The sequence below is a fragment of the Catharus ustulatus genome, chromosome Z (genome assembly GCF_009819885.2).
Source record: "Catharus ustulatus isolate bCatUst1 chromosome Z, bCatUst1.pri.v2, whole genome shotgun sequence".
Classification (NCBI taxonomy): domain Eukaryota; kingdom Metazoa; phylum Chordata; class Aves; order Passeriformes; family Turdidae; genus Catharus; species Catharus ustulatus.
Window position 1 is genome coordinate 25,602,628 of NC_046262.2, and position 15,958 is coordinate 25,618,585.

The window sequence follows — 15,958 nt, forward strand, 5'->3', positions numbered from 1 at the left end:
AAGCAGGCAGGCAGGGAGGGAGGGAGGAGGAAGGCAGGGAGGCGGCGCTGCCGAGTCGCCCGGGGAGCGCTGCGGGACGCGCCCGGGCCCGCGGATGCACCGCCCCCGCCCCGGCAGCCCGCGGGACGAGGGAACAAAGGCGCTTTGTGGCAGCCCCCGGCGCTGGGAGGCTCCTGGGGAGCAGAGCCCGAGCAGCTCCCCGGGACAGGGAATGCACGGCGGGAGCCCCGAGGGGACTCGAGCGGGTGGGGGAGCCCCTGAAGCCCTCGGAGGGAGCGCTGCCCTGTCCCGGCGCAGCGCAGGATGCGGGGCCGGGCGGGAGCAGCCCCCGCGTTCCCTCTCGGCTCCTGGGGCGCTCCGCAGGCACCAGCGCCGCGCTGGGAGCTGCCCACCAAGCGCTGGTTGATCAGCTTCCTGCGCAGCCCTTCCACGCGTGCTGCATAGTGCAAGGATCCCCACAAACCACATCACACCTCAGCTTCTCAGCTGCCATGTATTCGTGGTATCTAACTTCAGCTGTTCTCAAAACCATCTTCTGTTGACTCCTTAAGGCTTTTCTGCCAGCCTGTTTCACTGGTTAAGGACGGCGAAGCACTGAAGCTGTGGGGTTATGAGTGCGAGGCTGGGGGTAGACACTTGGCAAGTTTCCTCTTGCTGCACTGCAACTTAATTCATAACCTGTCTGCTGTAGATGGACACATACAGCACCGTTAGACTAATATTAAGCAAATTAGACTGCTGCAACAGAGCAGAGGTCAAAAATATACCTCCCACACTGCGAGAGACTAAATAGAATTTTGCTTCGGCCCAGAAGAACTACTGGGTAAGCGAAGGAAAAGTGTCATTTCTGGTTTCTATTTGTTATTACCTATCGTTTATTTGATTTGTTCATTGCACCTGTTAAGTGCTGTTGGGAACCAATAAAGAAGCAATGTTAAACACATAATCAAAAAAGGAGAAATATGAGAGGGGAGAAGAAAGAAGGGTAGGCAGTGGGGAGAGAATGTTAAGTCCCTAAGTACACAACCAATGGGAACGGGGACAGGTACCCTCCCCCTGTCGGGTATATAAAGGCTGCTATTGAAGCAAAGTGTTTTGTGTCTTCACCTGCTGGAAGAGGGGAACACCTGACTCAACTGACTCGTTCATATTAGTCTTTTTGCTTCAAAGACATTGTCCCCTCCCAATTCTATGAAAAAGTCACTTCTCAAATGCCTGAAGGAGTGAAAGAAGCTACTAAAACCCCATTACCATGCTATGTGTTTCAGCAAGAATTTCATGGCTTTACAAAATAAGTGTGCATTCATTTCTAAAATTTGAAGCTTTTCATTGTTTTTGCTTTGTGTGGCTGATCACATTAAAAAAAAAGGCTAAGCAAGGAAGCAGGGACAAAAGTGCACAACACCAAAATTACAGAGAGAACCTGCTGGTTATGGCGTGATCAGGACTTTGGAAAAGTTACACTCACTAGAAGGAAAAGAGGTACAGGTTGATGAAGTGCAGCCAGGTTAGGGATGGCTTGCAACCATCTTACAGCACCTTTCTTCTACATCTAGCCCCAGCATACTTTACGAGAAGCATACATAAGGATTGGTTTACTTCAGTTGCTACATTCACTCACCACTGAATATAGCAACCTGCATGTTATCCTAAAAAGAATACAAATAGAGGTGCGTCTGCAGCAGCCATAGACCTAGGATGGCAATGCCAAATACTGACAACTGAAAAAGACATGAAAATCATTAGCTAAAGGTTCATTTACATAATTTCTAATGTAACAATGTAATGTTATAAGATACTGTCAGGTCTCAGTTCCAGAGGAAACCACCTCCTGCATTTCTATTATGCAAATAAAGACTTAGGCAAGCTTTTTGTATGTGTGAGGACTATGTATCTAGCAAAACTTATGACAAGTAAATTTTTACAGATCACATTCAAGCAACATAGTGAAAAAAAAACATATACTGTAGAGACTGTCTTCTGATCCATAAAACATTCAAATATTTAAAAAGTAACATTTCAAAATGGAAAGTAGCATGAGCAAGGAGGCAGTGAGGTGTTTTCTTGAGCTTAGTAGTATTACTACCATTTAGTACTTGCTTACTACTACTCGTCCTACCCTTCCTCTTCTAACTCCACTCTGCTCCCCAAGTGCTACAATTTGGAGAAACTTCTCCAAGTGAATTTCCATAATGATAGTCCACATCCACTGACTTCCTGTGGTTAACTAGATGGTTGAGCTTGACATAAAGGGAAATTAAATTTGTCAAGGAGGATTTTCCCCTTGTGAGCCCTTGCTGGTTTGTGACCAATGACTGCATTGTCACTCCACTGTTTCTCAGTAACTCCTGGATTATTTCATCCATAATTGTACCAAGCACTGCATTGAGACTAACTGCACTAAGTCCTGTAATTACCAACCTTCCTTCTCACCTTTCTTGAAAATTGCGACAGTATTTGCCACTTAAAGTAGATTGGGACCTTTCCAGACTCCCAAGGAATAGTAAGGTGCAATAACATCAGCCACTTCCTTCTCATTGGGGCCCATAGATAAATGCACATGCAGCTGAAGAAGCCTCAAACACGTTCAAAGTCAGCTGGGGAGTTTTGTCCCTCTAGTCATGGCCTTCTTGGAGAGACCTATGTGGATCCCACAGGCTATGACATGTAGAAGACAGAAGTGAAGAAGGCATTATTAAATGCCTCTGCTGTCTACATCCCTATTTCTGAGTTAACTGACCCCATCAAGTAATGGATCAGTTTTCTGATTTTCATTTTTACAAGTTTACTTCAGTTTCTTATTTTTTAAACATCTACTTAGCTTAATGTTAGATTATAAGTATTTTAGCATTTCCTAAAATACTGAACGTTTTCACATAGTTACTCAGCCTTGAACAACTGTAGTAATACAACTTAGTATAGCAGCATGGTCTTCAAGTCTATCTGTTGAAATACTCTCAAGAGATTAGAATGCATACATGATCTAGTAATAAAAGTTTCACTCCCTGGCGGAATTAGTCCAGGGAAGATATTATCTTTGTTGGGCAATGTTCAGTTGAAGCCTTAATAAAAGCAGCAAAATTACCAACCAGCTCATCTCTCCACTTCTCTCATGTAATTCAGGTGCTCGAACACAGGAAAGGGAAGTTTAGATAAAACTAATCACTATTTTTAATATGTTTTCCTATGCTTCTGCTAGCCACACAGCAAACTTTAAAACACTAAAATGGATACATACTTCCGACATGAATACTGTCAGAAGAACTGTTAGTACTGTTAGTAAGAACTAAGAGCATGTTTTATTTCAAGGTTAGTGGTTTTCAAGCCATAGAAAACTATGCTGTCAAGAGAACCATGTCCCTTCAACTCCAAGCAATACTGGTTCACAGAATAAGGAGGCTCCAAGATGAGCCTCCCCATCATCCCCACTCCCGAAAATTAATTCTGTGTGAAATCTAAGTGATATTGCCTGATTAAGTCACACAATTAAAGGAAGTACACCAATTTCCTAAAAGACAAAAGAAAGTTCACTTCTATTAACATAAACAACAAAAAAAAAAAAGTTAAGTAAGCAGCAAGGAAACTAGAAGTTTGAAGTTTGCATGATCATGTTCCTCGTTATTACCTGTTACCTTTCTAAGTATTCAAAACCAGTAAATCCCAGTAGTCAGGAACATACATTGCTCACAGAGTAATTTAAGGGCAGACCAGACAGCACTCCATGCTTTTCAGTCACAACTTTTGATTTTAGGTAGAATTCGCAAAACTGATCTAGCTATTTCTACCACTGGTATCTATCTTTCACTGTCACATGTGAGCAAATGAATTTTGCAAGAAGTTTCTCTTACATCTCAAATTCCAGGCCTGGGCGAAAATTTAAGCCATAGAACAGGTTAAGAACAAAGTTCTACCCTAGTGTCATACCGCATGTACTCAAAAGCCTTTGGAACACCTCTTTGCAATGTATTCATACTGATGCAGCCCTACTTAAAGTTAAAACAAACAACTACCCCAGCATTCAAACAATACTCAAATCCCATCTGCTGTGCAATGAAAGTGACAAAATTCCACAAAAATTGAGTTTTGACATTCAACTGGAATATTCTATCACTGGTGTGCATTTTACTCATTACATTAATTTATTTTAAATTAATTGCCCTTTAGCAGTATTACCTCCTTTCTAGAAAATTGTAACTCATAAATACATATGCATAATTTAAATAATTTAAATAAACCTTTTCAATATACATAAGCATGGACTTCTTGAGTCATCCTGCTGTGCACTGTGAATTCATGGAAATCTTAAATGGAAATGAATCAGGGAGAGAAAAAACAATGTAGTCAAGTGTTATCAAATGTGTGCATTGTTCTCTTTGTATTTCCAAGGATGTGACATTGGATATGTGCCTTAAATAAGGACAGTGACACATCAAAATTACATAAACATCAGTATCTTCTGGTAAATAAAAACCAAAAATTGATGACTGCTGACAGTACTGGATATATACCCACAGTGGGTTGCTGCTGGCCAGACACCAGGCAGCCACCAAAGCCCCTCTTTCACTAACATCTGCAGTTGGACAGGGGAGAGAAAATATAACAAAGGATTCACAAGTTGAGTTAAGGACCAGAGGAGATCACTCATCAATTACCAAGATGGGCAAAACAGGCTCAACTTAGAGATATTAATTACATTTATTACTAAAAAACATCACAGCAGGATAATGAGAAGTAAATAAACCCTTAAAAACACCTTCCTCCACCCCTCCCTCTTTCCCAGCTCTACCTCCTCCCCCATGGCACAGGGAGACAGGAGTGGGGGTTATGGTCAGTTCACAATCTGAGGCTTCCCCCACTGCTCACGGAGAGGAGTCCTCCCCCTGCTGCACTGTGGGATCCCCTTCCCATGGGATCCATGAACTTCTCCAGTATGAGTCCATCCCACAGGCACACAGTCCTTCCCAGACTGCTGCAGCATGGGTCACTCTTCCACAGGTGCAGTCCTCCAAGGACAGGCTGGCTCCAGCCTGGAGCATGGCCCCTCTCTCCAGGGGTCTCCCATGGGGTTACAGCCTCTTCCCAGGCATCCACCTGCTGCAGCATGGGCTCCTCCGTGGGCTGCAGATGGATCTCTGCATTCCCCATGGATCTCCATGGGCTGCAGGGGAACCTTAGCATCTGGAACGTCTTCTGCTCCTCCTTTTTCACTGACCTCGGTGTCCACAGGGTTGTTCCTCTCACATGTTCTCACTCTGCTCTTCTCTGGCTGCAATTACAACTGCACAATAACTTTGTTATCACCATTGCTAACTGGCCCAGCCTTGGCCAGATTGATTCTGCCAAACGAAGTAAGCTTCTGTCAGCTTCTCACAGAAGCCACTCCAACAGCCCTGCCTCTACCAAAAATCAGGCCACATAAATCCTTAAGAAGTTATATAATTCTGAATTAGAATTTTAAAGCTAACTTGTTTGAAAAAAAATTGCATGGACAATCTTGAAAAGGTCCTCTTTCTCTGTGTTCAGTAATCAAGCCTATTCAGCAACATACAGTAATTTCACGATTATAAGCCGCGCTGAGTATAAGCCGCATCTCCGGGTGTTGGCAACTTTTCATTCTTTGTCCATATACAAGCCGCATCTGATTATAAGCCACACGTTACAATACAGAGTGTGATAAAAGGGATCTGTTCTATCACCATCTGTTGAGGGTGGGAGCAGTGATCCTTATCTCAACAGCAGATATTCTGCTAATGGGCCATCCATTGAAACCAGGCAGGGCATTGTTCTTTATCTTTTCACAACCCATCCTTCCTCCAGCCAGTCATTTTCTGCTAATGGCCCATTGAGTCCCACTGTGTGACTGACAAAATTACTTCATCCCATTGGAAGTTGCTCCAGCCAGGGGGAAGAGCCCAACATTTCTCACCAAGATAAAAACAGAGGTTTTTGACACTAAGGTAGCCCCTTTCTCCACTGGACTCAAGAGGAAAACCGGATTTCTCCACATCACCACTGGACCTTTAGAGGGAAACTGCACCTTCTGCAGGAGCACTGCTCCAACTGAGCCACATCTGTCACTGCAGGAGGATGCAGCCACCATTTAATGGGACTGCTACCAACACCCTGCCTGACAGGGTGTCAGGTTGTACTCTGACTTTGTCAGGGTTTGGAGTTTGTTTCTTTGTAGTACTGTATTTCTATTTTAATTTCCCTAGCAAAGAACTGTTATTCCTAATTCCTATACTTTTGCCTGAAAGCCCCTTGATTTCAAAATTACAATAATTTGGAGGGAGGGGGTTTACATTCTCCATTTCAAAGAGAAGCTCCTGCCTTTCTCAGCAGACACCTGTCCTCCAAACTAAAACAGCAACTTTTCATTCTTTGTCCATATATAAGCCGCACCTGATTATAAGCCGCACTTTGGGTTCGGACCAAAATTTTAGTCAAAATGGTGTGGCTTATAATCGTGAAATTACTGTAATTTAAAAGAGAGAATTTCAACAGAGAGGTTTATTTTGAAAGTCACTATTATACGAAGTTACCAGGAGAATAGGTTATGTCGCTCAAGATCACAATTGTGACAATTTGTTGTGGTGGGTGTCAGTACTTTCTGTTTGTTCCAATGATCTCTGTAATACCATTGTTTTTGTTCTCTTCTAGACGTGTATCTCTTTTCTTAGTAAAGGTAGCAAACAGCGTATCCATCATTCCCAAAACTTCTAGTAGCTCTTCTTGATAGTCAATTTCTTTTCCAATAGCTTGCTGGAGTTTCAAGAACTGTTTATCAACTATCGATGACTGCCCAACCACAGGCTGATAAATGTCTGTAAAGAAAAACATCAGTTAAGAATCTACAGAAGTATACAAAGGCAAAAATTATATTAGCTAGAAATACATTTAAGGGTTCTAGCACAAGTCCAACATTCTGAAAAATAAGACAACTTTAATGTTGTCTGTTCTGAAAGCAGTGGTTGCATGTACTTAGAGCAGCAGTATGTCAAACTAACAGAAACAGAAGTTTTTATGACCTCAAATACTATTTTTACCTCATTGAATAAGAGGAAGCTATTTGTACTATGTAAACACAGAAACATGAAGTATTAAAGGTACTTAGAGACCATGAGGCACTTCCTGCAGCCTGTGCAGATCGAATCCTAACTATGGTCGAAGTTATCTGAAAATATCTTTTTTTTGGATCATCTCTTGATATTGAGTCCACACAAATAAACAAAGCCATAAAGACTTGGTTTCTTAAAAATGTAGCACTTTCAATTTAATTTGCAAGCTAGCTATATGGCTTTGAGAATACTTTTTGTGTTGTCTTACCAGTAATCATATCAGCAACAGTCACCAGCACAGGAGTAAATCTAGGCTCAATCACACGCCTGCAAAATTAGAAGACATTCCAATCTTACTGGTTTTGTCAACTGCATTCCACCACCACCAAGCATCTTTCTCACACAGGCATACAGACAAGTTTTTCTTAATGAAGAGATATGACAGAACAGGAGTCAGAGATGCAAGTCAAAAAAACCCACATATGTGGTATTTACCCTCCTCCTTTCAGGAAGGCACTGGGGGTTGAAGGAGTGTCAAAAAGCCTCAAGTACATGAAATACAGTTTTCATCAATGAGACAGAAAATAACAGACTGTGGGTAGAGTGTTTGGCAAAGAAGTAGAATATCTCATACTACCAACAAAACTGTTCTGTGCTAACAGATAAACCTGTTTCAAACCTATCCCAAAACCTTGGTATCAGAATGAAAAAGTATGTGAGATTTCAGGAGTACCAGTGTTCCACCCCTGATCTGTTGAAACTCTTTGGCACGTAATAACTTGGAAGAAAACAGAAGTATCAAAACAGTGAGAGAGAACTCATGTTAAAATACCTTGCCACAAAGGTAAGCAGGAGATTAACTTGCTTCTCATCTCGGCCTGCAAGTGCACTTCTCAGTGTTCCTCTGCGATGTAGTTCCTGCATGACTGCAACCGTGACTTCGGGAGTATGAAGCATGATGGGTGGCTGGACATATATACGAAGAGTTCAGTACCAAAGCAACATCTTTACACACAACACAGGGCTGGTATTAGCAAAACCAAAATGGAAGCCAACTTACATTCTTTCTAGTTATACACTAAAATAAATCAGTATGACATACAGGAAAAATTAACATCAGGTGACAGCACAAAACTCTGACAAGTAAGGAAACCAATGCCTCACCTCCATTACTGCATCAAGAGCCTTGGAAGACTGAAAGCTTCTCAGCAGCTTATCATATTTTCTCAAAACACGTTTTACAGGTTTGCTGACACAGAAATCTTCCTAGAATTTAACAAAAGAGTTCAGAGTAAGACAAATACACATAACGGATTAGATATATTACCATGAATAATTTTATACATTCCCTCCCTTCGATTTGTCCAATTTAGCACAATCCAATAAAACATTTTTTCAGAAATGTTTCAGCTCGTATTTTCTTACCACATCATACCTGTTTTGGCATGTAAGTTTTTCCTTTCACATAGGTTCTATATGCTGGTTGTCTTTTCTTTGGAGAGTTTTCATTGTTTTCGTCTGGCTTTCTGTGTTTAACGTTTAGCACCCCATTGGTCATGCCTACAACTATGGTTTCATCTTCAGGCTAGCACAGAGAAATCACAGAGTTAGGATCCAGTGTTTTGTTTGTGCTCTATGATGCATGTATGTGCTCTATCATACACATTCTTCTATTTTTACGCTTCATGATAAGGTTCAAATCACAGTATCACAGATGACTTCAGGTGGAAGTCATCTTTCAGTCATCTTCACGTTTGAACACCTTGTTCAAAGCAGGGACAGCCTTAAGGCTATGGTCACATGTGACATTATAGACTGATCAGTGAATCAAGCTCAGTTATGTATTAACACCCTTCTGTAACTATAAGTTTTGTATTTTCCAACGGCATACAACTACCTTTGGCTATTAGTACCATACAGTAGGCATGAAAAGAACCTATCAGAAAGCAAAGCTATCATGGAACAGCAGGATTTTGAGAAACAACTGAAAGTTGTTCAAAACACTAGTCACTGGTATATGTAATTTCACTTATATAACGAAGTGGGCATAAATTTTACCCAGGAAAACTGTGGACACCCATCCCTCGAAGTGTTCAAGGCCAGACTGGATGGGGCTTTGAGCGACCTGGTCTAGCCATGTCCTTGCCCACGGCAGGGTGGCTGAAGCCAAATGACCTTTAATATCCCTTCCAACCCAAGCCATTCTATGATTTTCTGATACGATAAAAGCCTACAGAATTATGACAGGTATAGATGGAGATCAGCTGATGAATGGCTCATTTAAGGGCATCGATTGAAGCTTGTGATGATTCAAGTGGAACAATAGGAAGCAATTCTTCACACAAATATCAGAAATGTGGAATTCCTTGTCAAGGAATCTAGGCAAGGTTTCATGTTTAATCAAGCTCAAGGAGAGACTGAACAAGCTTATGTAATAGAAATAATTCACTGAGTTACACTGAAATTATACTTTGATGAGTTCATTTCTCACCTGAAAATGGAATCTGGGAGGATGTCAACACGCTTGCCCTGAGTTTAGTTTCCTATAAACATTCACTTATAGCCATATATGGCTATAGTTGGAAGCAGATTCTGGAACTAGAACCACCTTTGGTTTGACTCAGTGAAGGCACTATAATGTTCTCATGTGACCATTTAAAACTCAAATTATTTAATCAATAGAAAACAAAATTATGTTTCAAAAGATGTATTATACACACTCTAGAGATGCTAAACTGTAAGTATTGCATATTTTGCAGTTGTCATAGGGTATTAAAAGGCAATGGATTCTGTACTCTTCACTTTAAAAGAAAAAAAAATCCAAGTTTATTTTAGCTCAGGTAATGTAGTAGGAAATGAAAACATTCCCTACACACACTTTCCTCTGCATTCCAGCGGAGCAGAACAATAGTAAAGCAGCAAAGATAGTAAAGATCTCTCACAGGCCCATGCACATGTCCTTCAGAGGCTACATAAAGGGGTACTACATGACAATAGTATTGTTTAAAAGCTCGTGCTGACCTTCAAATTTATGGCCAGCAGGTCACTTATCTACCAGAAATCAAGCATTTCTGAGAATTAAGATTCTCTGCTGTCTGCTTCCAAGACATGCCATGACAGACAAATTTGTGTATGTTCACATCCTTCTTTCTTCCTCAGATCAACCTGACACCACCAACTTTTAAAGCAAGTTCACATCCTATTCTAAATTTCTCAACAAATTCACTACTTTTTTTCATTGCTGCCATGCAAAAGGATTCACAGCATTCCTGAAAAGCAAAAGGTGATTACAATCTTCAGCAAGTCAAAGGACCTTCCTTCTAAAGTGAATACTTTCCCTATGATATACACTGTCGTTCATAAACACAAGATTTTGTATTGATCCAGTCAAGTTAGGTACTTGTGATACCTGTGGTAAGACTAGACTCATTTAGTCTAGTCAGGTATTTGAATATTATGTTTACAACCTCTTAGTGTTTGTTTCTCAGGAGAAACATATTCAATTACCCTGCTTTACACATACAGCATTCTTCTGGAATATGCAACAGCCATGAAAACAACACTTTATTTACTCTAGTGACTTAAAAGGTATCAGGACTTGTCTAGGAAGATTTCTAATGCACTTACCGACAATGCAAGACTGAGGATGGATGTTGCATAGTTGAAGCTGTGGACTACTTTGTAGGATGTAGTACTGTAAATCTTCACATGCCTACACAGAAGAGTAAAGATAAAAACACTGTTAATAAAGGTTTACTGTGGTCACTTTACAGGAACTTCATCACTCTCATCTTCTACAGATCATTTAAGGAAACTGAGTATTAATGCATTCCTCAGACTACCATTGAGCTTCTTAGGTATTACTCCTGCAACAGTAATGCTCTGTTAAAAGGTCAAGTCAGGATTGCTCTTACCCCAGAAGACGTGAAAATGGGGTAAGACCAGTAGAAAAAAATTGAAGGCAGGTGTAGCAACTATTTGAATTCAGAAATGCATATTAAGAAAACACTAAGACAGCATTTCTTCAAATTTGTTCCTAAATTTTAAATACAAAATCTACTAGCAATTTCTGTGTGTAAATACATAGATATTGTTGTACCCACCTGCCCCTTAAGGATTTGGTTGGAAGTATGAAATACTTCACAAATTGGTAAACAAAATATTATAATGAAAGGATAAAATTTAGTGTTATGTAATCATAAAGCCTGAGGTAGCCTAGGAAATACAGGAAGGAGAAGGAAAACCAATCCACTGTCATTTCAGACCACTTCATATTGCTAATGTCTCAGAGACAAGACACCAACTACCAGTACTCATCAACTGAAACCAAACAAGAAAGCAAAGAGGTCATGTTCACAAGCATTCATGGGTACAAGAAGCAACAGTGGAGAAACACAAAACCCAGGCTTTTAAGAAGTGGATACTAATACACTTTTAGCTATTTAAACTGTTATAAAGTTAAGAATAGTTAATTTACAAAGGCTGGAAAAATCAGTTTAGTTCCCCATGCGCATTCCCAAACAGCACACGCAACCCTTATTGATATTCAGAATAGTAAAAGGTTAAGGTCTATCATAGAATCATAGTACGGTTTGAGTCGGAAGGAAAACCTTTTAAGGCTCATTTAGACTAAGGCCCCTGTAAAAGCAGGGACAGCTTTGCAATAGGTACCTTGGCCAAAAAACACATTCTCAAATAAAGCCCAAACACCACGCACAGGTTAAAAGCGATGTGAAATAATACCTCTCAAAGAACAGACGTCCAAAAGAATTCAAACATACGGAAGCCACAAAATATACCAACCTGTCCAGGGATCCTGACAATAACCTTTGTCCAGAGCTGTTCAGGCACAAACAAGTTACAGTTTTATGGTGATTTTTAAGTGAAACTAGTAACTGTCCACCTTTCAGTACATCCCAAACTTTGACATATCGACCTCCTGTGAAGAAGAAGCACAGAAAACAGTCTTACACATTTATGCTTCTCTGAAGAAGTTTTCACAGAGTAATATAGTATCTCCACAGGTACCTTTACCTCCTCACAGTTTTCTGTACCTACTCACCATCTTCTTCCATTCTACGTCCTGGCACAAGCCTGCTCTTTTTTAGGCCATTCTGAATGGAGCTGAATGATTAAACCATTCTCCAACCATATTCATTACAAAAAAAAAAAGTGTATAACCTATGGGGTCACAGGACTTCTGATGGAATAGCAACAAGAGACTAAAAAAGCTTGTCAACATGAAGAGAAAGACACTCCCATCTTTTCAAAACCTAAGCATGCTAACTCCTCCACTTTACAAGTGAGCCAATTAGAGTCCACATTTTGTTATTAAAAATAAGTTGGGTGGTACGGGGAAATGCCAACTACAAGAATATCAAAACAAAGACAAAACAGGAAGACCCCTACTTGCATCTGCCAGATAAACACAGATTCCTACAGAAGACTCTAGGAATCCTACAGATTCCTACAGAAGACTTTAGGAATCCTACAGATTCCTACAGAAGATATTTGAGAAATCCAACTATTACATCACTTACTACTTCCTTATCAAACTAAAACACCACAAAAAAGTAAGTAGCTGAAGTATTTCTCAAATGAGGACTAGAGAAAAGATATTTCATTTATCTAATTTTATAGAATTACCTGCAGATACTAGAAGTCCACCAGATGGAAACAGAAGCACACTCTCCACGGGATGGCCGTGTTCTATCGTCATGACACTACTCTTTGTTCGTGCATCAAACATTTTCACAGTGTGATCATAGGAACCTGCAAACACCAGCACAAATCAGTTTAATTATTTCAACTAGTTCAGGAACTAAAACAGCTATGTCCTACCATCCAAAGGAGTTCCTGGCTAATAGCAATAGTTTTAAACTATATTTAAACCATATTTAAACTATATTTAAACTATAAATGTAAAAACATCTTGTGATTTACCTTGGTTAGTTTACAGCCTTGGGGCAACATAAATTTTTTAATTCCAGCCCTAGCTACATGCCAGTCTATAAAATTGATTTGTTTTTATTTCACTTCAGTTCCATTAATCAAGTGCATTTATAACAATAAATATCAAGCAGCCTGATAAAGCCTAGCCTCTTGTGCCTCTTGAAAAAGGAATACTAGGTTTTTATCATAGTCTCCCACAGACTGATACAAAGCTACTGCTAGGAAAACTGAAAGCAACTGGTTACAAATAACTCTCACATTTTTGAGCCTGCCAGTTATGGGTTGTAGAGACTAGTGTCCTGTTCCAGAAATTTGGTACAACATATCAGTCACTCCCACACAAAGGATACATCACAGTATTTTCTTTCAAAAGTTCTCTTAACTCTAATAGGCAAAATCAAAAAGATGCTAAAACTCAGTTTCTGCAGATTCCCCGCAAACCTCAGTGTCAAGTTTAAAAAACAAAAACAGGAAACAACAAAGCAGGCATTGCACAGGCAGACTGATCCTTCATGACTAAAATACAATAAAGATGGCCCTACCGTATCAAAAATTATCTTTCAGCATTTTTCTACAATCCAAGAGAAGTAAAAATAAAAAATAAAACCATACCTGTTATGAAGACATCTGCATTCACTTTACTTGCACAGCCGCATCTCACATAGTCAGTATGTTCACTGTAGGAGATGATTTCTGTGGCACTTGGAATATCCCACAAATATGACGAATAATCATCACTACCAGAAAATATTTGGTATTTACCAGACAGGAAGCCCACTAGATGAACTGGTCTAGAAAACAAAGTCCACAATATCCAAAGTTAAAATATATCCATGTTTCAAGAAGAGTTAGTCTGTATGAAGCGTTTATTAAAGTACTCTAACCTAGAAGTGCAGTGTTTCATATCAGAACTTACAAACCCTCACTATATAAGAGCAAATCACAAGTATGGCTGCTTTGAACAGTCTTCTTGTCCTTTAAAAGCACTACTGAAGTCTTTACTATCACTGTTTAAATATCCAGCAGATGTTGGCAGAACACACAGGCATGCAAATGCAGGTGTGCACAGGTATGCAGTTAACCTAACCGTTAGAACCTAACACCCAAGCTGCAAACTGATCTCAAACAGAAACCTACTCAAGATCAGTCTGGGTACTTTCCACTGAAAGGGAGATTCTTGTTGTTCTACGCAGATAAAACACACTGATCTTTCACAGCACAGAAGTCTGTTGAAGCATTATCATTTTCTTCTCCTCACTGATAAATCAGAACTCCTAACTTGCTCCCCACCCCACTCCACCCCACACTAGATTATGCACTTTTTTGGTTGTGTTTTTGGATCTTTTTCTTAAGGAATTCCTGCTTTTCCTGGTATATTTCTTTTTTTTGTTTGTTTGTTTAAACACTTTTTAGAACTCTTTTCAGAACTCTTTTCCTAGCAGCATCAAATAAAACGTGTTTATCGATACAATGTACTCACAAGACTTTATCTACACAACATACTAAGAGACACCTACACAAAACAGAAAATGTATTTACTCTTCTACATATTTGATTCATATTTCCAATTTTTAAAAACTTACTCCTATTTTAAGTTTAACTTTAAAGCCTACTTTCCACTAAGATCTACAAGAGACAGTCAAAAGCAACATAAGTCAGTTACTCAGATCTTCAGCAGCATGTGAAGTGGACACACAACTATAATTTAACACCTATACTGTATATTGCTGAGGTACTTGAATAGGCTGCCCAGAGAAGATGGGGATGCCCCTTCCCTGGCAGTGTTCAAGACTAGGCTGGAAGAGGCTCTGAGCAACCTGGTCTAGTAGCAGGAGTCCCTGCTCTGTTGCAGGGGGCTTGGAACAAGACAATCTTTAAGGTCAAACCACCCAGTCTGTGACGAGTTTGTGTCATGCAAATATAGCAAAGTTTAGGCATGGTAATGAAACAAACCAATTCTGCCTTACTTGGTATGACCCTTGAACTGCCTCAGCGGTGCTTTGCCGCTGACGTCGAAGAGGCAGATGTTGCCCTCCTCGCTGCCGGCGACGAGCAGGCGCCCGTCGTCCCTGTAGGTGGCACAGTACGCAGCATCCCGGAATCGGGAGAACGTCTTGATGGGCTCCTGGGAGTAACGACCATAGACGTGGACCTGGCAAAACAAGAGGGTATTACATCTGCTTGTGTGATACCACCTGAAGAACAACAGCATAAAAGCCTCAGAAAAGCCACTTACCCTCGAGGATGCTGTGACAGCGTAGTTATATGGTGGGACTGGGGAGAAGTCAATTTTATTTATGGCACCGAATTCCTTTATCTGAACAGGTGTCTAAAACAATTGTGAAAAAGATGATTAAATACACATAACCACACCGCCCAGTATGAAGACAGCAAAATAAAAACTATTTTCCTAAAAGGAACTCAAAGCTCAATTAGAACCAGAAAGTTTTTAGATACAATGATAGCGAGTTTCACTTCTGACAAGCTACTCCTGCTCTTTCAATTTTTTCCAATTTACGCATTATAACTGACCAATTCATTACGTGTTTTGAGGTTAAAAATAACCCACGTGTGCTTAAAAAAAACATTTCAATTGTATGAAAGTAGTAAAAAAAAGCATTCTGGGGCAGAGACATAACTGCGACTACTGGGCCGCTTCCTCTTACCTTGTATCCACGCCAGTACAGCGTGTCCTGTGTGATCCTCTCCCCGAGCTTGGGGCATGCCTGAACCACCACTGGTTTGTACGTGGCCATGACGCATGGAGAGAGGGCCCGGGCCGGCGGGGGCTGAGTGGGAGAGGCTCGGGAAGGGCCGATGGGCTCGGGCACACGGGACACGCTGCAGCCCGGCGATGGCGCGCACCGCGCCTGCCGCGAGCAGAGGTGGCGGGCGCACCGGCAGTGCGTCATCAGAGCGCGCCTCCCGCGGCCAATGGCGGCGCGGCG

At 40.8% G+C, this 15,958-nt stretch overlaps 1 protein-coding gene across 2 annotated transcripts; it reads right to left on the reverse strand.

Moving 5' to 3' along the window:
* Positions 1-6,425: 6,425 nt before the first annotated feature.
* UTP15 (UTP15 small subunit processome component) lies at positions 6,426-15,900 on the reverse strand. Of its 2 annotated transcripts, XM_033085671.1 has the most exons (12): positions 15,677-15,900; positions 15,247-15,339; positions 14,978-15,162; positions 13,623-13,801; positions 12,705-12,830; positions 11,862-11,997; positions 10,686-10,770; positions 8,494-8,643; positions 8,223-8,324; positions 7,891-8,024; positions 7,327-7,385; positions 6,426-6,824 (listed from the first exon to the last, which is right to left on the reverse strand). In XM_033085671.1, exons 1-12 carry the CDS (start codon positions 15,764-15,766, stop codon positions 6,601-6,603), a joined length of 1,563 nt encoding a protein of 520 aa, XP_032941562.1. In that variant the 5' UTR covers positions 15,767-15,900; the 3' UTR covers positions 6,426-6,600. The 2 variants fall into 2 exon arrangements, with proteins under 2 accessions (XP_032941562.1, XP_032941561.1); XM_033085670.2 differs by having other exon boundaries at positions 14,978-15,339.
* Positions 15,901-15,958: the final 58 nt, after the last annotated feature.